Source organism: Cydia pomonella, chromosome 1 (genome assembly GCF_033807575.1).
Source record: "Cydia pomonella isolate Wapato2018A chromosome 1, ilCydPomo1, whole genome shotgun sequence".
NCBI classification, from domain to species: domain Eukaryota; kingdom Metazoa; phylum Arthropoda; class Insecta; order Lepidoptera; family Tortricidae; genus Cydia; species Cydia pomonella.
This window is the reverse complement of record NC_084703.1, coordinates 13,042,216-13,065,509: the sequence shown is the minus strand read 5'-3', so window position 1 is coordinate 13,065,509 and position 23,294 is coordinate 13,042,216. Positions and strand designations below refer to the sequence as shown.

The following is a 23,294-nucleotide window of genomic DNA, read 5'->3' as shown; positions in this document are numbered from 1 at the left end:
CCCTTAATTTATAAACTTCGATGTTTGCGGTAGGTCCTCTGTTCATACTCTTTTTTTATTCAGGTACATGTTACTTTATCTATGGTTAAACTTTTTTGCTTACGGCAACATTGAAAACAAACAATACAAAAAAAAGAAAAAACAAGAGTGCTCTCGGTTGGCGCTATTTTGTGTAAAAAATATTAAATTAAGAGAAATCTAAATAAAGTGAACAAATTTGTTTGTGAATTATTATTCCTTGATTTATTTCAAAAACATCTGTACTTCGAGGAATTTGAAGAAACATATTGAGGCGTGATTTTAAAGGTAAATTGTGGTCGCGGTAGTTGGTGACAACTTTCACCTTCTGTATTGTATTATCAATAATTCCTTATATCCTTAAAGAAAACTTATCGTATTTTTTTGCAATTACGTTTCTTACTCATTTAGTTGTACACCTTTTTTCATTTTCATTAAAGTGACCTACTAGAGAAAACTGTTCGATTTGCTTAATAATGTCGATATGTATTTGTGGATGAATTTGTTTTTGCCAGATGGAGTAGGTACAAATATTTATAAAACATCTAAATATTTAATAAGTAATATAATGTTTAGTATATAATGGAAAGAAACGATAAAATGCGTAGTATTTTATAATTCAGCATTTGCATTGCAATCATTATATAAGTGCTATTATGGTAGTATAATTAATAATTGTTTTTATGTAACTAATTGGTGCTGCGCCGCGGTAATTGTTGCATTATGCTTTTAGATAACCCAATGGGTTTGTTAAATAAAAGTGTGCCAGTAAGCTATTGAAGCTTAGTATTGGCCTGCTTTTGAGGAATTGAATGGCGATGTATTACTACGCAAGTAAGCTGAATGAAGCATCATGTAGCGGGTGTAACATTAAAGTGCCACCACCACCCAGCGAGCCAGCCCCTGCCCCTCCACCACCCACCGACCATGCTCCTCTTCCACCCGACCCAGCTCTATTGCATGGCACTGGACTCTCTTACTATGATGTAAGTTAACATTTTGTTTTAAGCAATTGCATTTATTTATAAGCATAGTATTGTTCAAAATTTAAAACTATTTTTTAACTAATTGATTACAGAATGATGATTATTATTCTATGGTGAGAGGCAATAAGTTTATGACAGAAAATTCTTGTAAACATCTTGTTATGAATGGTGGTTTGAATTTTGTCACTCAAAAAGGAGATGCTGCACAGGTAATTATCAGTAACCATTAATTTGTTCATAAATATTTGTATCTTGTTTTACTTCATATAAGCAACACTGTCATCTTCTTTTCCCTTATAGTTGTCAGCTGTAGGTGTAAAGACTTTAACAACATTTGTAAATTGCCCGGTGGAAAAGACGGATCTCGAGTATAAAGATGGGCAGCTTGTTAGTGCTCCCCTGGATTCACTGGTAGACATGCTACGGCCCGGAGCAAACAAATCCTATACATTCACATTCCTATTGTGTTCACGACTTTTTATTAAGCCTCATGAATTGCTTGGAAAGCTATGTAAACGCTACTTTAAAACATATGACAAGATTGTAAGTATCATTATCAAACATTGGAGTTGTGGGTGCAGGAATTATTTTGTGTATTAATAACTTTTTTTATACTTACCAAACTATGAATTAATAATAGGTTGTAAGTTCCAAATGTGCATAAAAATGTGAAAATAGTTTCAGCTATTACCTATTTTTTCGGCTAGTGTAAATTATTCCTGCACTTTAAACCCCAATGTATGATCATTATATATTTTATAAAAAAAAATTGCGGAGTCTTATTGATGTTGTAGTGTTATCAATTCAATTTTCTATTGAGAAAAATTCATGTAATTGATAATAATGTCACTATTTAGAAATATCACTGTTATTTGAATCCAAAAGTACACAGTGAAATTAATAAATGAATCACATCAAATATCCCACAAGTTTACCATACCATATTTCACCCTGAAACTAATAGTATTGGATTTTATATGTTTTATGCAGGCCTTGCCTTTTACTATTAACAAATACCATTAATTACTTTATGATGAAAGTAATAATTTTAATGTGTACAGGGAAGGGCGGAAGTGAAAGATTTAGTAGAAAAGGAGTTAACAGACATGAGAGCACTAGTGAGAGTGTTGACACAGTGGACCAGTATGTTTCCCTATGACTTCCGTGACGATAGAGTTATGGCACTTGTTCGGAATATTACGCAAAGGTAAAATAGTACATTACGATACAAGTGCGAAAAATAGGAAATTCGAAACGAGTGGCGATAAATTAAAACACGACCGAAGGGAGTGTTTTAAATCGACACGAGTTGCGAATTACCTATTCGCACATGTATCGTACAACGTTTTACAGTACATATGGCCTTTTAAATGTTCGACACAGTAACATAATATGCTACTTCTCGCACTAGTGCTATAAAGTAGCCCCATATGTACTGTAATATAATTTAAACATAGGTTTTTTGATTCCTAACTTTAGAAATTAACCTATAACTTAAGGGTTCTCAAAAACTAAAGCTATGATTTACTGTAATTGGTGTAAAATTAACTTTATAATTTTATAAAGACCATAATGTGTTGGTAGCCTAGCAAAAAGAGTGTGTGGCTTATGATCCAGATATTGCATGTTCCAATCCCGGCTCATACCGATGAATGATACATAATTTGATACTTACCAGTCACTTTTTGGTGTAGGAAAATGTAGGAAACTGATGTAATCCCAACAAGGCCTAGTTTTCCCCGTGGGTTGGAAGGTCAGATGGCCGTCACTTTGAGTCCTATCAGTCGTGGCAATAAACCCTAGGAAAAAGAAGAACCACTAAGTTTGGTAATGTTTAATTTAGATAGTTTTTTAATTCTATAGGTGTGCAGCAGAACACATGTCTTCAGTAAGGGTGGAAGTATCAACAATGCTGGAGAAACTTCTGGATAAATTAACAGCACTTGAGCAATATGAGGAAACATTGGTTGAAATACCTCAAGTGACATTGGTAGAACAGTTAGCTCAGGTAAAAAAAAAAAATTACGCTTATAGGCATATCTAAACGCCTTCTTTAACACATTCAACGCTGATCTACGGTGGTAGCATTACGTCGTAGCTGATAACATAGGTTTCCTGGTTTGTAGAGGAAATGCTTCAAAGAGGTAAAACGACAATTTTTTTTATTTAACATACATGTCGTAATTAGTGCTGAATGGGTTAAAAGCAGTGTTTATTCATTTGTAAATGGCGGGTCTACACAGAGCGAGCATACGCGCGAGGCAATTTCCTCGCGTTCACTACGGCCAGTGTAGACGTGCCTCGGCCGAGCCTAATCATTTTTTTTTGTTAACAGGGAGATATTCTTACACTTGGTTTAACACCAGCTGAGCTAGCAAACCAATTGACTATAGTTGAGTTACATCGACTGTCATTTGTTGGACCAGAGGAGTTTGTGCAAACTTTTGCTCCCACACAGCCACAACAACCAACATCTTCTTGCGGGAAGACAGCCATCAATCTGCACCACATTGACATGAAGAGTACAAGAAACTTGGAAGCTTATGCTGACTGGTTTAACAGACTTAGCTACTTATGTGCTACTGATATTCTAAAGGTACCTTTTTTATAATGAAACAAATAATAATCTTAATGTTAATTGTGATAATTTATTATTTCATTTCATTGCAGGCTGTAAAAAGCAAATACAGAGCTAGAGTAATAGAACAGTGGGTTATGACGGCTAGAGAATGTTTCAACCTTGGAAATTTCAACTCGCTCATGGCTATCATTAGTGCTCTGAATATGTCTCCAGTGACGCGTCTTAAGAAAACGGTAATGTATACGTTCTACTAGTTATACAACATAATTCATTGGGCTTGGGTGTTTATCAGACGGATGCGGTTTAGTTATTGCACAGTCAAATATATAATGACAGCCAAAGTTGCCAAATATATGGTCACTGCAACTACCAAATAGATGCTAACTGCAAGAGTCGTTTGTAAGTGGAGTATAGGCAGATAGAATCATACCGTCTTTTTCTTATTCCAATATTGTAAGTTTTTTTTATGGTTCTGTTACCGGCGAAACTTGGTTGCCAAACTGCCTACATCTCATTAATTTCATTCGAAAAATAATAGTAGCTTAACCTCTTTATTCACAAAACTTTATAAGCCTCAATTAGTTAATTTATGTTATTATGTTGTATCCCTTCTTGTAAATGCATAAGTTAAAATGACAGTTTTAATAGGCGGGTCCACACAGAGCAATCATACCCGCGAGGAAACTGCCTCGCGCGTATGCTCGCTCTGTGTGGACCCGCCTAATGACATAAGACATAAAAAATGAAATTAATAAATAAATGACTGAGCTGCAGTACATTCGTCTTACGCGGACGGTGTAACCACTCTCTCAAAGAATTAGCGCGACCTGATTATTTTCTAAAGGCGACGCAAAACATATGGACTCTAAATAGCGCTCTGAAGGCGTCTGCTTCATTCAGTTTACCGTCCATCATGTACATCTGCTACGTGCTGCAGAAACCGTTGTGCACACTGACCCTTTATTCATAAATAAAGATTTTTAAACTTTTATAATTTTGCTAAATTTGAATCTCGAACATCAACAGTTTGTTGGTTTTCACAAAAGTTTATGAACAACGCCATTAATTTGTTGCTACATGTTTACAGTGGAGCCGCACGTCTGGAGTTTGCGGCCAGCAACTGCGTCAATTAGAATTATGCGTTGAACCTAGTGGAAACCATGCAAGGTAATTATAAATTGTATCTCTTTTTCCGATGGCGCCCTTTGTGGGTTGTGGCCTACCACTAACTTCCTCCAGTTGTCACGAACTTTGGCGAGATTTTAGAGTTAGTTTTATTTCTGACTTCCCTAAGGTCTTCCTCTACACAGTCTAGCTATATTCTCTTAGGCTTTCCGTCCGGTATTTTCTATCGTGGCTTTCACCTTGTCATAATATTTACAGCTCTCATATCAGACACTTTTTGAAGGTGAGGTGACCATCTCAGCTGTTTGTATCTATCAGTGGCGGATCGTTCAAAGAACTCGATTCCCACCGGCTTGTCTAATTTCAGCCCGTTGAGTACTTTCACGATCGGCTCATGGAGAAAAGGAAAGCAAAGTTAGCTCCGGGTTCCCTACGAATATTTGTGACGCGCCGCCACTGGTATCTATTTACATTTCTTATTTCATTACTTTCTGCTAATTCTAGTTTTGTCTCGAGGATGTATTTTTTTTCGACATTGGTGTACAATTAATAGTTGAATCTTTTAACCGTAGATACCGAGCAGCGCTAGCGGCTGCACCTACTGAAACTGCCGTGCCGTTGCTGTCCGTCACTTGCAGGGACCTGCATTTTGCTAACCAAGGCTCTTCATCAAAGTAAGTGCTATGGGAAAAGGTTGCCGAATGGACAAGCGAAATGCCTAGTTACGTACTTATTAATGAGAACTTTATTTTTCATAGTTTTTTGTTGTTCGCTGGCTTTCTCCTCCTGGGCATGATGTTTACTGATATAAAATATTTTGTAAATAGGTACCTTTACAAAAAAAGTATAGGTAATAACGGGTTTACTAAAAAATTGGTTGATTACTCTTAGACTATCAGTTTTAGGTCGGAACTTTCAAACAAAATAGACCAAATAGATATTTATATTCTTAAATTCCCGTAATCCATCTTCCTCTCACAGTACTAATTAGAAATTAGTCGGTGGCAACTTGTTTATAAGGAATGAATGTATTCATTCAGATTGGGTGGTAACCGGGTTAACTTCGAGAAGTGGTCCCTGCTGGCGCGACACGTGAGCCGGCAGCTGGCGGCGCGGCGGCTGTGCGGCGACGAGCCGCCGGCGCCCGCGCCGCCACCGCCGCACGCTCCCGCCTGGCGCTTCCTCAACGATACTCCCACGCTCACCGAGACCGGTAAGTCATGTTGATTGGTTGTTACTACGACCGTTAGGCGGTATTTGCGTAAACTTCTTATGTAGATATGAGTCACATAGACCGGATCGGGCGACAGCAGTCGGAGCGGCTGCGCGAGCTCTTGATGACAGATCTATGACATGCCCTTTTGTACGCTGGTCATACTGAAGGTTCTTATAATCTCAAAAACGGTAGTAGATATGTAACATTTTATTTTATATTTCCTTTCCTTAACTCTATGACGATTCGTACAAATTTTCTTTACGATAGAATCATTCCGAGAAGTACACGGACCATTTTTTCCTCAGGCATTTTTTAATGAGAATTTGGGAGTGATTTTTGTTACTTGACTCATTTGGATACCTAAGAGTGTTCGAATCTACTGGTAGGTGATTTTGTTGTAACTTATTATTATTGAGCACACAACTGCGCTTTTAGTTTGGAGATTCGCTGTTGAAAGAGTTGCTTCTGGATTATTATCAGTATGATTCATATAAAAACAACTAAATGTATAAAACCTACCATGAACAGTCGTGAGAAAACGGCTTCATTATGAGATATTATACGAAGCTTATTTGTTCTGTAGGAGTGATAGGCAGCTTCTTCTTAGCGCATTCAGTGGCAGCTTTTTACGGTCCCGTTTTTCATATTTGCCTGCATCAGCCCATCACCTGCTGGAATTGTTAATGTTTTTTGGCTGTTTCATTCTTCTCTTTTAATACACTTTTAATTTGAGCCCAATAATAGTTGAGAGAACGTTTGGAACTCTTACTCTATTCTATTTATTTATTTATTTAAAACTTTATTGCACAAAAGAAAATCTTAATGTACAAAAGGCGAACTTAATGCCATGAGGCATTCTCTAGCAGTCAACCTTAGGGCAAAGCAGAAAAGATTGTAGGCGGCGCGTTTAAAACTAAAAGAAATTGTTATTGAAAGAATTAGAGTCCTAATACACATAAATTAATTATAAACTACTTAAATACATAAAGACACATACATACATTACATAAATAAATATATATATTCGTGAGACTGATACTTAATTGATCTTTAAACTGCCAGCAAATAAATCACGCACAGATTTTTTGAAAGCAAACTTGTTGGGAGCTTTTCTAATGTTAGGGGGAAGATCTTCTATGTCAACTGCCAAATGCGATTTTTGTACGAAGGAAATGGTATGATTTTTGACTTGGCCTACAATTAAGTAACCTTTTCTGTAACTTTAGCTATCCTAACCTTCGTACGAAGAACTGAACTGACTTTCATCGTAGTTCGTTGCATTTTAGCCGCATATCTACCCCAGTTTTTACGATAATTATGACAGGTATGCTTCGTTTTCGCAAATTCTATTAGCAATCTTTGTGATGGGCCCAGGGTCACTTGTTCCTAGAGATCTACTGCTTTGAAGCCTTTGGTCAAGAGACAACATACTAAATTAGTTATTTATTATGAAATGCATAAAACTCCGAGCTAATTTTAAGTGTTTAGAAGTCAGGCATGTAGGATGTTGCAAATTTTCTTGCTATTTGGAAAATACCAATTTACAGTGATCTCTTCTATTTGCATGTGTAAAGAAGAACAGCATAAAACCAGAATTATTTATATTGGAAAATATAATATAATAAGACTTTTTATTGCGGTAAGAAAGCCGTAGTCATCTTGCTTAGAAACAAAATGACAGGGGCTTGAAATCTACAGTTTTTTCCTCCTCCTCGTACTCTCATGCAGCCAATGTCCCCTAAATTGAGCCGAAAAACTGGATTTAACTAAGTGCCACAGTATTGACTAATTGAACGGTATGGGGTTGTCCAAGGAATTCTTTCGTTAAAACGACAAGAACTTTGTGCAGTAAAAATATTTAAGAAAGATAGTTTTTATTTGAACTCAAATTAAGAATGTATGATGGAGGGCATACAACAAAACATACGCCAGGAGCGGGAAGAAATGGAGAATGATGAACTTACTAATATATATATATATATATATATATATATATATATATATATATATATATATTTATACGAGTAGCTTTTGAATAAATTATAGAATAAAAAATCTTGATTCAACTGGCTTCGGTACCATTAATAGGGTTTTGAATTTGGCGAATCCGTTACGGCGCAGGTTTTGAGTCAGGTGTATAGGTTTTGAGTATTGAAAGGATAAAAATAACTCGTAATATTACACACGGCACGGCTGCTTCGTCGCCTTGGCTGGACACGCTGCCGCGTGTCTATTAATACATGGAATTCGTACCAAAAAAGAGGTGTTGCCTTACATCAAAGGAGGTAGTTATGTTTTTTATATGTTATTAGTGATGCAATAGTAATGACAAATCCAAGTTTTCCACCTCGAAAGCCCTTCGGATCATTGTGTGTATAATATACAGTACAGTGAAGGAACTTGTTATAACTCGCGTCGCTTGTATATCTTTGATGGACCACGTTTGTCCTCTGAATTCACAGCACTTCTTATGCACCCAGCGTATGTGGTAGCATTTCTTCGTCAACCTGATCAGGCAGGTCTAAATCGTCATCTGATGGTGGATCATCAATGAATGGTTTTTCAATGTCGGCACACATCTCCGGTCTGGTATATTCTCGCAGGATTGAACATTACTGTAGTTGCAAACAGCTGAGTATTTGAGTCCTGCTTCCTTGCAACCACAACTGCTGGTAAACCCTTTTTTGCAGTTACAGTTAGTTCAACATTTTGCAAACCTTTGAGACGCCGTAGAAACTATTTGGCTCACTAAGACTATTAAGATTATATTGTCAATTAATTTCAAATTTCATCTTCTTGAAAGTGTGCATAGTGACTTTTGTGGTAACTTCGGTTCTCGAAGGTTTTTTTTTTACAAAAACTGGTAAAAGTCCTTAAATTGAATGGATTTTCATGAACTTTACATTGATCCCAAGGGCTTTCGAGGTCGAAAACTTGGATTTGTTATTACCATTTCATCACTACCAGCAATTGAAAAAACAGAACTACCTCATTTGATGTTAGGTACAATGTACCAATTCCATGGACTATATACCCTAATTCATAATTAAAATCCATCAAATCTACCACTGTGCAACACAGTAAAATGAAACGTTCTATAAATAGTAAATATATTATTGGCGAAAGAATACACGCAAGTAAATAATTTACTGTTAATATGAAATACAACATTTAAATGCTTAGTTTAAATAATCAGACTTATATAAAAAGCAGTCCCATTCATTAATATTGAATTAAAACTGTTTTGAGGTAGAAATGTTAGTTTGAATATTTTAATGCAATTACATTCTCGTCTTATATATACGAGGGTGGATTGAAAAATTCGCGGCCTAAAAATATTAAAAACAAAACAGAGGTTTTTTAATTTATTTTTATTTTTCTAAATAGTCCCCGTCGAGTTGAATGCACTTGTTCCATCTGGATTCCAGAGCCATTACACCACTTTTGGAGAAGCTTTCCTCGAGACCTTCAAAATAGGCATCCACCTCAGCTTGGACCTCGGCGTTGCTTGAAAACGTCCCACCCACGTCTTCACTTCAGAGACCCACGTCTCGTCCATAGTTACAAATCAGTCCTAAAAGTCTTGAGTATCGGCTTCATACAGGTCTAGACATTCACGTGAATTAGTACGGCGAGCGATTTTTTGTTCCACTGAAAGAAGCCTCGGGACCCATCTCGCCGACACCTTGGAAAAACCTAATTCGTTGACTATAATATTTTGAGTTCTTTCAAAAGAGATGCCTACGATGTCAGCTATTTCCTGCACCTTTAATCGCCGGTCTTTCATTATCATTTCGCATATAATTGCCACATTTTCCGTGTTAGTCACCGTTGTTGGCCTCCCGGGACGAGGGTCATCTGCGATACTATCTCTTCCACGCTTGAATTCAGCTGCCCATTTTTTCACCATCGTATATGATGGACAGGATTGCCCTAATGTACTTTGCATATCATCATAAATTTGCTTCTGTCAATCCTTTTTTATGCAGGTATTTAATCGCAGCACGCTGCTCTAATTTCCCCATTTTCACGATATCTACCGACACGTAACTTTAAATTTCGCGGGAAGACAGTTGAATAATGACAGTTCAAAATGGCGGCAGAAAAAAGACAAAAGTTTTTTTTTTAATTGGCCAGGCCGCGAATTTTTCAATCCACAAAAACCCCCATATACCAAATTTCAGCGAAATCGTTAGAGGCGTTTCCGAGATCACAAAAATATATATATATATATATATCTTATACCTTTAAACGAGCAATTCTATATATTTCTGTGATCCCGAAAACGGCTCTAACGATTTCGATGAAATTTGGTATATGGGGATTTTTGGGGGTATACAATCGATCTAGATTAGTCTTATGTTTGGGAAAACGCGTGTTTTCGAGTTTTCATGCGTTTTTCTTTCGACGCAGAATATGGTCGCTAATTTCGTGTTGCCGGCCACTGTCCGTCTGGCCCAGCGGGTTAAGACGCGGACTGCTAGAAACGAGTGTTACGGGTTCGAATCTCGCCCGGTGACTAACTTTTGTTTTCTTTTTTATATATATGTTCAAGTTTATATATTTTTTTTTTAATTTTTATTGTTTTAGACAAGTTTAATTTAGTAAAAAAATGTAGTTAAGATTATCACCTATACACCACCATATTACAATAAATAGTTATAACCGAGCATAGCTCGGTCGCCCAGGTACTGTATATATATATATATATATATATATATATATATATACAAGAATTGCTCGTTTAAAGGTATAAGATATAGTGTTTATTTATATTGAATAACTATTATGTTATATTAAATTAATTTAATGGTCCTTTTTTAGCACTGGAACTCGTGTCATTCGAGCGAGAGCCGCCTGTCGACCACATGGAGAAAGAAAGATTAAAACGTCTGAAGGCAGCTTAAACTGACAATCCTGTGATTATAAACCACCTGATATTATTGCTACTTATCAAAACTTAATTACTAGTGAACTTTTCCAGCACCTAAAACTAGCGGTATTATAATTTATTTTAGTCTATAGTCTTCTTTACAAATAAACAATTGTTGACCACGTTGGTACAGTCGTGATCGCAGCAAAAAAGGTAACCTTTGACTAATATACACTTGTATGAAGTTCCGTTCATTTATTATTGACTTATCTTTTTATCTATTGTGATGATGACTGTACACTATAGACTGTACAGTGTACAGTTACAGTACTGTACAGTGTACAATCTATCTATATTGTCTATAGTGTATCTATAGTGTACAGTCACCAAATAGATAGTAACACCCAATGCGGAAAAATATATCGGAATACATCCTTGTTTCTACAGGTGACTTTTAAGTCATGAACAGTAATCACATTTCCCGATATGGCTTCCTAAAACTAACGCGGAGCAATAGTTTAAATCACAATTAATTCATGATCAATTTAATAAAAATGATCCCCAATGAAACATTCACGGTCACTCTACTAGTCATGTGGCTTTATTGCAATGTACACATAACCGTACCTATGTAGAATTGACTGAATCATCGAACGAGTACTCAGTTTATTAATGTTGTCAAACACTATCATCATGTGAGTTTTAGATACCTAACAGTGTTCATGTACATTAAAAGCAAAGCATTTTTATCATTCGACGAATTAGACTGTTGTTCGGCATAAGTGACTTGGGATAACTTTCTCGAAATGCTTATCGTGTTTGAATGTAAAATCTTATGTCGTAACGTTGAATTACGGTGTATGAATATGCAACTGTAATGCCATGTCGTCAGCATATAATTCCTAATCGTCACCTTCCTAATACGTCCACATTCTTATCTTGTACATATTGCTATATGGTCCACAGTGCTTACTCGTCACCATTCGTATGTCTTTTGTAGAAGAGTGCTAAGGTGATATAGGCATGGTGACAAGTTAGCACGTGGTCGATTTAGGAATAGTGACGAGTTAGCACCGTGGCCTATATAGGATGTGGTGGACTATAGCTCGTTACGAAGGCTTCTAAAATTTCTTCTAAAAATTTTGGTGGGAAATTGATTCTAAAAATTGAAATTGAAATTGAACAGTGGATGATGTGGCAATGTGGTTAACTTAAAAAGGTGACGAAATAGGATTGTGGACGAATTCATCCTGAGCCGCTAAGCATCATAATCATCGTTTGCGGACGTTTTTGCTTGATACAAAACTTTTACAGTACATATGGTGCAACTTACTCCCTTCGGCCGTGTTTTAATTCGTTGCGAATTTCCTTCTCTCCGCACTTGTATGGTAAATAACTATTACATTTACAGATATTTGGATATTCTTACTCGTACATGCAAGTGTCTATACTAACCGCTCATATTAAGAACCACATATTTCTGATCACGCGTTATGAATCACCCTGTATAGTAACAGAGGTTAGTTACGATATATTTGGCCACTTTGGCTGTCACTATCTCTTGGATGCTGACTGTACAAACGTGTAATTTCGTTTAAAATCAGAGCTCGGAAAAGGTGACCTATTCTTATGTTACTAATGTCATCTGTTGACACATGGGGTCGTCCATGAATTATCCTATAGGTTGAATACCGGCTCAAGAAAACTATTATTTTTACCGAGTCAGTCTACTTACATTATGTACTTTTTGCTCTGAAAGACTTGTTTTTGATTATGAATACTGGTATTTTTTTTCTATATTATACATAATTGGAAACTTTAAAAATAACAGGCCTTTTCTGAGCTCTTGTTTACAACACATATTAGCATTGGGTTTGTATTACTTATCAACGATTAAATCATTCAATGCTGAGAAAAAATGTGTTCAACTTCCATTACATTACTTATTTTAAACTGTACAAAAATGTTAAACTGCATTGATCAGTTGTTGATATTGTTGACATTTAATCAGATTATTATGGAACAAAAAAATTACAAGCTAGTACCAAAAATGCTATATTACATATTAGCTTGTACCTACTTGGCAATAGACTCCGAATGATAACTATGATAAGAGTCCTGACAGTAGGTAAATGCTGCAGTATTTTTAATTACGATACATATGTATAAAATATCCTAAAAATAAAGTTCATGTTTCGTCTACTAGTTCAATGAAAATGAAATGGAAGGTACACATTAGTGATTTTAAAGGACGTAGGATAGTTTTGATAGATATATGTTCAGTACCCCTAGTGTAACTTTTATCGACATCATAACGTGACGAACGCGTTTGCGTTAAGTCTCATTTTGTATAGGATTTTGAGTTTCCAAAACGTCCCGCTTGGCGCGCTCTTTCTAAATCCAATACAAAATGAGACTAAACGCAAACGCGTACGTCACGTTTCAAAATCGAATTTAGTTACACTAGGGGTACTGATTTACACGATTAAAGACTTGCTATTATCGAGCTCCGTTCTAGTACTAACGGAATTGGTGTTTCAAATTTTATTTACCTGATTTATGTACAAAAGTATTTTAAAGGCAGCGTAATAATTTTAATCATTTTCTAAATACATTCATGACATAATTATAGTATTGATGTAAAATGATGTATATTTTTGTGTGTATTTGATTAATATCACTAAATTGAGATTAATTTTGTTGACGTCAATCCAAAAAGTATATGCATGCCTTTTTTAAGTTTAGTCTTCAAATTACATTGGGTAATTCCAGGAGACTGTAACGTCAGTCACCAATTATTTCGTGTGTTCTAACATTAATTAAACAAATTTAACTATCCAGATATCTACCTGTAGGGCTACGCCAGACATACAGACACTTAAATTCGCTTCATTAATGTAAGAACACACGAAAGAATTGGCAATTGACGTTACAGTCTCCTGGAATTTCCCCATTTGCTTTTAATGGCTATTATTACGGCTTTGCTCAACCGAGTGATGCACTTACGGTTTGTATGCAGAGGGTTTTTCCGAATACCTTTTAAGTCTAATTAAAAGTTCCTTATACAGTATTTAATAACAAATTCTCGCCATTTTGATGAATCTCTCCATAAGTATATTTAATTGTTTGTTTTTATTTAAGTAATTTGAAATGATCTCATTAATGGTTGAAATATATTATGATTTACTCTTGTGTGTTTATACAAAACATGTTTCATGCGATGTATGTAATTATTTTTAACGTGTGTGTGGAACATGTTCTGCAGATTCTAAAATGCGATCATTGTAATTGCCATTCGATGCTGAATAAAATACAAATGTACTGCATACTTTTGAATTGAATGTTTTCTAGGAATTATATTTTTGTGGTTGTTAATGTTGCGCTATGTCAATGTCATCTAGATTTATAGTAACTTGACTAAAAGTACCTGTTCATCCACCGAATAAGCTTGTATTCCATACATTATGTGTACGTACTTAACTATTTTCTAGAAATACCATATCCCCTCCTAAGGCCTCCAATCATGCGAGAAACAAAGTCGAAAATGTACAAGTTAAATTTGAACAGTAATGTTGAATATTACTGTAGGATATATAGTTGATTTTGTTTTGTTTTGAAATAAACGAAACAAAACAAATGCAACTCAGGTCCCATTGAATTAAAATTTTATCGACCTTAATAAATACTATAGGTGGGACTGTGGGCCCTAGGAGGCTATAGCAAAATGTTAAAGTTCTAGTGCTATCATACTGTTTTATATGCCACAAACTAATGTCGAGATCATGCCTACGTTAGTTAGGTTAGGCAACCTGACTGAATAAAATCTATAATCATTATTTTATGTGCTATGCTCAATGTAAATGATGAATTAAATGATCCTCCAATCAGTTTCTAAAAGGACTGATTCACTACATTAGTAGTACCAAAGAATTATCTAATTGTGTAAGATGAGGAGTCTAATTAAGGTGGTTCGATTTTCATACAAAATACAATCGCTATTTATTAATTAATTACACAATATTATTACATAAATTGTTGCGCATCTATCTACTTTCGAATATTCATTTGCGCTAAATTAATAGAAAAACTTTGTTTCATACAGAAATCATGCAATAATCAACGTTATATTTTTATAAATTTTACTCATGTGTGTGTGACAAATGTCGTGTACAAATACATTGCGACGTTGCCACTCCATGCCCCGGGCGGCCATCGGCGCGACGTTGCGATGTTTGACGCGTTTTTAGCTGACTCTGTCGACACTGACACTCAGTGTGACCAGGCGTACGATAATTGTCGTACATGTACGATAATTTGGGCCCCGGTATGACGTAATGTTCCAAAGAGCATTATCGTACACTAAAGTACTATAATTTCAGCCCTTGGATGATGCCACCTTAAAAGTCTAGTAATTTGAAGCAAAATATGACACTTTCTCTCAGAAATAGGCTAAAATTAGTATCTTTTGGGTGTTCGGCTCCTTGGTGTAAGTTTAAAGTTTAAAATGTCTCAATTTCCTGTATACCGTTTGAGTCTATCCCAAAAATACACAAACATAAACAGATTTTTTGCGCAATTTAGACGAAAATTGTCTTTTTTTTATTATTAATTGGAAATTTAAGCTTATTTTGCTAGACATTTTTAGGGGCTGCCTTTTTGATTGGCGTACGATATTTTTTTCAACGGTACAATAATATTGACACTCAAGTACGATAATTCTCTTCCGCTCGCCTGGCAACACTGCTGAAACTTGACAGGACCTGGGGGCCTACCGCGAAAACCTAAATTCGCAAATTGCGGGGATCTTTCTCTTTTACTCTCACTAAGACGTAATTAGAGTGACAGAGAAAAATGCCCGAAATTGACGAATTTCGATTTTCCCGGTAGCCGCCCTGGTGCTTGAGGTACTTGATAGAAAACAACGCTGCCGCATGTTCTGAATTGTGATTTTATGTGTTTTTGGTTTGAAAATGATAGCAACGTCTAAATCAAGTTACAAAAATCATCGATATTCTGGTCCGCGAAAAACCAAGAAAAGTGTAACTGTAATTGGAGTCTACAAAAATGACCAATTCATAGAAAATATGACCTAGAAACTAGTTCACTTTTATAAAACTCAATTTTGCCCGAGATTGTACTTAGGCGAATACCTAAGGGAGCTAAGTGTATTGATCTTGAATAATTACCTAGTTGGCTAATACGTATTTATATGACTCCAACATGATATGGACATTTACATCATAACTATTATACCTAGTTGGTTACTAAGTTCTGTTACTCGATTTCTTTCTTTCTTCCTAGCGTTGTCCCAGCATATTGCCACGGCTCAATGGAGCTTGGGGTCCGCTTTGACAACTAATCCCAAGATTTGGCGTAGGCACTAGTTTTTACGAAAGCCACTGCCATCTGACCTTCCAACCCAGAGGGTAAAACTAAGCCTTGTTGGGATTAGTCCAGTTTCCTCACGATGTTTTCCTTCACCGAAAAGCGACTGGTAAATATCAAATGATATCTGTTCTGAAGTTCTGTTACTCGATTTGCAACCTCTTTATTTCCGTTAAAACAAATGCTACCGAAAAAATAAAAAATGACTGTTACGAATCGTTCAAAAATGGACTCATTTTTGATTCTTCATTCGTTAGGTTAAGTCATTAATGTTTGCAATTAAAAATCAATATTTTTTTATATAATTTAATTTAATGTATCCAAATATTCTTATAATTAATTTCATTCAGAATGCATATTTTTAATTAAAATATTCAATGAAATGTATAAATTCAATCGTTATTCAATATCTCTATGTTCTAATTTCACTATGGTAATTTTATATTCAAAACTTTGACAGTTTACAGAGCTTTTAAAAACTTACGGTTGCTATCCAATTCCCAACGACTGTTCACTTTGCCACTTTTTGTATTCTTGTATTTTTTGAAGTAAACCAGCGTCTATACTACAGTCCACTATTATTTATCACCTCGACAACACCTGAGACCAGCGAAGATTTTACAATGACATAATGTGGTGGATTTGTGAGCTATAATTATATACCACACATAACGCTTATCTCGTCGTATATATAATGAATTGGGGCCTAAAAGAGAATCGTATTCCAATTTTTTGAAACGCTTGTATTACTTTCTATATTAACTAAAAGTTGCCTTAAAATTCAGCTTTTATACTAAAAACGGCTTTAAATATGTTAAATTAACAAAATATATTTTGACAGATGCTTTCGCGCCCAAAACGCTCTTTGAAAATTGTATGACGTCACAGTTTACGGTTTGACACATAACTACATACACACGTAGAAGATACGAACTGTCAACTGACATTTGTCCTTTGTTGTTTAACGCCTAACTGTCAACAGTGTATGTTAATCCGAGAGTTGTGACGTCATCAGAATCTTCAAAGACGTTTCGAGTTTGGTCACGTGACGTGTGCCAAAATATATTTTAAATTCAATATTTACAAAAATATGGTCATTACAGGTCCCCTAAAAGTAGTTTAACATGTTCTTATAATCCAAAAGAATTTATTGGGATACAATTATGCCCTAAGATTTGTAGATGGAAACAACCCTATTGCGATACACAAATGTGGGCACCCGCCAAACATGATTTTGGGTGTGTCATACTCAGGGCTAACACAGATTCATGTCTGTGAAAAAGGTGTGAAAACCGGAAACTGGAAACCGTTCTCGAACCAATAGTGAAGCCCTTAAGCCACACCCTATTTCAAAACCAGCCATGGATCTTTGAACAGGACTCAGCTCCTGCACATAAGGCAAAAACAACTCAAACCTAGTTTCGAAGGAACAAAATTGACTTTATTGCCCACGAAGACTGGCCGTCCTCCAGCCCGGACCTTAACCCCCTGGATTATGCCATATAGCAGGTTATTGAGGAGAAAGCCTGTGCTAAACCCCACACAAATCTTAACTCCATCAAGCGGGCCATAGTTAAGACAGTGACGGAATTAGACATGACAATCGTGCGTGCCGCTATTGATGACTGGCCTCGTCGTTTGAGGGCCTGTGTCAAAGCCAGAGGAGGCGATTTTGAATGATATTGTCATATGTAATTCCTGATTTTGTGTACTTCATTTTAATATATACTTTATTAAATTTTCGTTGGTATATTTTATGTAGATAAAGATTATTGCAGTAACAGAATTTAATAACCAACTAGGTAGAAAACAATGCAATACATAAACACATAAATTGGATATGATGTGATCCGTTGAATGAAATTGACAATAAATAAAATAAATAAATAATTTTCTATCTCTAGGCATTGTGTAAAACTTCTAGTTGTGTCAAAATACCGGGAAATCAATAATATAAACAAACATGGTAAATATCTCATTTCTTTTTATAATGGTTATAAATAGAAGGCCATGCAATTTTGTAACTCACTGTAATTTAATTATATGTATCGTATTTTTTTTTTATTCTACTGTAAAATAGTACCTACTTTTTTAAAGGCTGGGCAGTAAGTGATTGCTTTAATTTTAGAACAAAACAGCGTTTTTTTTTGAAAAAAATACCGGAAAATCTGACTTACAAATTTGGACTTTTTTAGGTTCATTCTACTTAGAATCTTCTCCACCCTAGCATTAAAAAAAGATATCCTAAAATATCCATACCATTACGTCACATTTTAGTGTGAAAGAAATTTCAGTGTAAAACTAAAATTTCAATACAAATTTTCGGGTTTTTTTAGCACGAGGATTGATTATGCTAGTGATTCTGAGTTGGAAGAACCCAAAAATATCATGATGTGTGAGAATCAGATTTTTAATATTTTTATGGAAAACGCTCAGATTTCTCATAAAATAATTTATTAATAATAGGTACTTGATAATACTGATAACAAAAAAAAAATTAATGAGTCTCGAACCCACATCCTCTTGCATGTATTTCCACGTACATACCGCAACGCTATTGAAGCCTACTCACGCTGTGCCAAATTGTCTACTACAAGGATCCCAGTAAGACTGTTTGAATGTGTGAGTGATACTTAGAAATAGAGTCAAGAAACATTCTGTCGACATTAAGGGGTAGTTTTTGTACAATGAAGTGTTCAATGTTTGTTGTAATAGTTCAATATTTATTTAAAGAGTGCGCTAAACATAATTTACAGTATAGAAATACCAAGACTACTCCACAAAAAAATTAAAACTCAAAATTTGCAATTGTGGCGCCATCTAATGAGGTTTAAGCTTTGGGTAACCTAGTCGAACCACCTTAAGACAATGTCGTACTTCAAATTTGACAACTAAACGAGATGGCGCTGTACGGCTCCGCTTATGCGGTAACTTTGGCGGTCAAAATTTGACGTTTTACAATTCGATGATCAGAAAACATATGGTGCAGTACAGCGCCATCTGTTCCGGCTGTCAAGCTATCGGGCATGCTGTTATCATAGACTTCACCTCTCTATTACAATCAATAACTGTTTGGTAGTAGGTACCCTGTGTAAGTACAGGAACGGCTAATCCCACCAGGGATGGGTTACGCTGAAAAGTGTACAAGATTATGCGTTCCCATAGTCTAATTCAGCTAAAATAGTCTAATACTCTAATACATATGCTGCCATTTTAGTGTTAACATAAGATATGACCCCTCGTAACGCAGTTTTTTTGAAATAAATGTGTTGAAATCATGTTTGGAATTAAATATATGCGTATAATATCGTAAATAATAATAATGAAAAAACATTTTTAACATGATACAAACTTAATTTTTTTAAGCGTATTAATGATATGAACTGCTAGAAAATAAATATAAAATTGTTAATTTATCATGTAAATAGTCGATCCTACGTACTTAATTATTCATATTATATTGGAGATTTAAAATTAATCTATGATAAAAATAATATTTTTAATTCATTATAACTAAGTAATATAAATATATTTTATAAACATTCCTGGGCCTTCATAAAGGGTTCGTATTCATGGCTCACGCTATAAAAGAGCCAATAGCGTTGCCCGTTGCTTTAACTTAAATTAGCTTTCCCGCATCCGACGAATGCGAGTAGCCATTATAAAAATGTTTTTTTTTTTTGTGACCGAGTGTTGTCTTTGATCTAATATTGAAATAATACATCTTTCTGTTTTATTCACACGAGACATACACCTAAACTTTGATTGCGAAATATAGTCGATCACTAGTCACTTTCGCCGCCGGTCGGAAAGGTACCTTTATGATTGAGTTCAATACTTATTTCAAATTATATCAAGTTCAGAGTTAGTAAACGTGTTATTACGGATCTACTCGGTTTGAATATGTTTAATTGATAATAAAAAAACAATATATACTCGTACTCACTCTCCATATGGAGGAGTATATTTTGAAGGGGCTTCTATAAAAATAATAATAACATAAATACGCATTTTTTATTCAGAAATTATAATTTTATGACAAATGTTATCTTATGTTAGTATGAATTAGTCCTTTTGATGCGAACTCTAAGACATTAGCCGATTTTTCAGGTCTTATGAAATCTTACTTAATGCATCTGAGTGAAAGCTACCCAGTAGGTAACTATTTATCAAGCACTCAGAAAGAAAAACATGAACGTTAGTTTTAAGTAAATATATAAAGCTAAACTTCAAATCGAATAAAGGCTATAACCATGTAAGACAACAAAAAATGCCCCTAACCTAATATAATAATTTAGCCTATATACGTCCCACTGCTGGGCACAGGCCTCCTCTCATGCGCGAGAGGGCTTGGGCTATAGTCCCCACGCTAGCCCAATGCGGATTGGGGACTTCACATACACCTTAGAATTTCTTCGCAGATGTATGCAGGTTTCCTCACGATGTTTTCCTTCACCGAAAAGCTAGTGGTAAATATCAAATGATATTTCGTACATAAGTTCCGAAAAACTCATTGGTGCGAGCCAGGATTTGAACCCGCGACCTCCGGATTGAAAGTCGGACGTCATATCCACTCGGCCACCACCGCTTAGCCAATAATAAACAACAAGCTAACCTAACCTAACCTAATAGCCAATGAATATATATAGTGATTTCAAAACGAGGTGACACTGACACCATAAACGCAAGCTTTTGCTGCGGTAAAAAAAAATATTTTAGGGAAGTTTCCATTTCACATAATTATTACGACTCTCGATGACGTTTTCCCGAGAAATATGCGGCCGGTGTAGGAGACTTCCTCATAGAATTGCAAACGAGTGGACAATACCACTAGATTCCCAATTTCTATTGCTCGTTTTTCAAAAATATCAATTCGCTGTTTTCCACAGATTTTCGAGTGAAAGCTCTCGAAATTCAAAATCGGCCCCCAGAACGCACGCGTTTTCCAAGTACGTAATTTCACGCCAATTCTAGCAATTTGCAGCATTTTTGCTTTGGCAATTACTCATTTGAAGTACCTGGAGGCAAAGGTAAAGTCCTTTTATAATGCCCTAGTCCAATTTATGAATTAAAATATTAATTAATGCGCCATTTGTCGTATTGTGTCCTTATATCTAAACTAGATGTTATATTGAAGTCTGTTGCGCTTCGATAACGATCCGCTAGTTGGCGCTAGAGTGCACGACGTCACGCCGGGCTTTGGTCAGGCCATAACTACTCTAGGTCAACCATCAACATTAACTTGGTGATATTTGATGTCAAAAATTTCCAATAAAATTTCAAGAATATGTGTTCCGTTTTGTGATTCCACAGAACGGTTCTGGGCCGACAAAGGGTGAGTCTGCGCTCTTTCTACCAAGTGCATCTGCTTATTCGTTTCCGTTAATGTCGGAGTGCCATGGTAACCATCTACTTCGTGTGACTTCGTTGGAGTTAGCCCGTGCATTTATTTAGATTTGTTTTACAGTTCTGGACTAGTTTTGAGTTTGACTTAGGGAGTCTAGTGTCAGCAGAACAGTCTGGCTGTCTTAGTGGATGTAGATCTGTTGGTGTCTTAGGTTTCTATCACATCATTCAGGTTGATCTCCGCACATTTGTTAATGACGAAAACTTCTGTCTGGAAGATTGAGGTCTGTGTGCCCTTGCTGATGCTAGCTCTGAGCTTAGGTCTGTCTCCATAGGTCCCAGATCCTACATCATTGCCTTTCTTGAAACCATCCGTGCACCAATTGTGGCTTCTCTCCGCGACTTACATTTGGTCATTGGTCCATTTGGCTCTAGGAGGTATTTCTATTGTGTACAATTTGGTAAAACGACATTCGGTGTGCATGTCACCAGTGGGCATGCTAAGGGTTCTATTAAAAAACCCAGGCCTTGAGTTTGGTTATTGCTTGAGAGCGGTGGAGTGAGATGTCCAGCAGTGCATCTAGGGCCGCCCCCGGTGTCGAGGAGTAAGCCCCTGTTACTGTTAAACAAGTCGTGCGTTGCAGGCTGTGTAAAGTGTCTATTCCGTATTTTGTTACACCACACTGCGGAGCCGGGAGCCTGGTTATGGGCTTCACCACCGCTGTGTATAACCACATAGAAATTTTGGGTCTTATGTCCCATCTTGCTCCTGCCATTCAACAGCCTCGCCACATGGCCATTTTTGCTTTTTGTGTAATATTTCCCAAGTGAGGGTTCCAAGTTAACTTTTGGTTGAAAGTGACTTGATCTCAGAACGGTATAATTTGTCCATTAAGTGTTGGGTCTGTAAGCTTTTCGAACTTTCGTTTTTTTCTGAATGGCACCATCACAGTCTTGCTCGGGTTAATAGACAAGTCATTTTCTCTACACCATTTAAATATTGCGTTTAGAGCTCCTTGCTTGGATATAGTGTGGAGGCAGAGGCCTTTGATGATGGCTGCAAGGTCGTCGGCGTATCCTTGTGTATCATAGTCTTGGCCTGACATAACTGCAAGAAGTTGGTCCACTGCTAGGGCCCATAATAGTGGGGATAGAACGCCTCTTTGTGAACACCCTTTTGTGGTACATAATTCATGCTCTATGGAAATGAGAGTCAGAGTGGCTACTCTGTTCAAGAGCATGCTATGTACCCATCTGATGGATGTTTCGTTTACTCCCTTTGATTTCATACCATTGAGTATGGTCTCTGTGGGCGTGTTGTCCAAAGCACCCACCTCATCAAGTAATGCACAAAGCGCAGTGTGTTTGTCCTCTAAGGTTTTCTGCTCCTTGTCAACCAGGTTGAATAGGTCAGTCTCCGTAGATTGTCCCCTTTGGTAAGCATGTTGGTTTACACTTAGTGGTCTTTCCACCAGGTATTTGGCTCTAATGTGCTGATTAATTATTCTTTCCATCGTTTTGAGTAGGAACGATGTTGGACTAATTGGTCTGAACGATTTAGGTTGTGAGTAGTCCTTTTTCCCTGCTTTTGGTATAAATCGTACCTTGAGCCGAGTCCATTTATCTGGTATATTTCCCCACGCGAAACTTGCGTGGAATATTCTGGTCAGATGCTGGAGAAGGAGGTCCTGTCCTTGCTGTAAGAGCGCCGGTAACGCCGATTTAAATTTTCCCAATGCCCATTAAATTTTTTATGGCCTGCAG

The 23,294-nt window shown here is 36.2% G+C and overlaps 1 protein-coding gene across 1 annotated transcript; it reads left to right on the top strand.

Annotated features, from left to right (window-relative positions):
• Nucleotides 1–121: 121 nt before the first annotated feature.
• On the top strand, nt 122–23,107 carry LOC133515662 (ras-GEF domain-containing family member 1B-like). Its single transcript, XM_061848229.1, has 13 exons — nt 122–306; nt 752–1,004; nt 1,097–1,213; nt 1,305–1,547; nt 2,066–2,211; nt 2,868–3,012; nt 3,340–3,600; nt 3,675–3,818; nt 4,673–4,752; nt 5,283–5,384; nt 5,751–5,923; nt 10,751–14,764; nt 19,050–23,107. Exons 2-12 carry the CDS (start codon nt 831–833, stop codon nt 10,831–10,833), a joined length of 1,668 nt encoding a protein of 555 aa, XP_061704213.1. The 5' UTR covers nt 122–306; nt 752–830; the 3' UTR covers nt 10,834–14,764; nt 19,050–23,107.
• Nucleotides 23,108–23,294: the final 187 nt, after the last annotated feature.

What these genes read in the sequence shown, in the direction of transcription:
- LOC133515662 (XM_061848229.1), top strand. Translation starts at nt 831, where the DNA reads ATGGCGATGTATTACTACGCAAGTAAGCTGAATGAAGCATCATGTAGC. An exon ending in AACCAAGGCTCTTCATCAAA is followed by an intron (nt 5,385 to 5,750) that starts GTAAGTGCTATG and finishes GTATTCATTCAG; the next exon opens with ATTGGGTGGTAACCGGGTTA. An exon ending in TCCCACGCTCACCGAGACCG is followed by an intron (nt 5,924 to 10,750) that starts GTAAGTCATGTT and finishes GTCCTTTTTTAG; the next exon opens with CACTGGAACTCGTGTCATTC.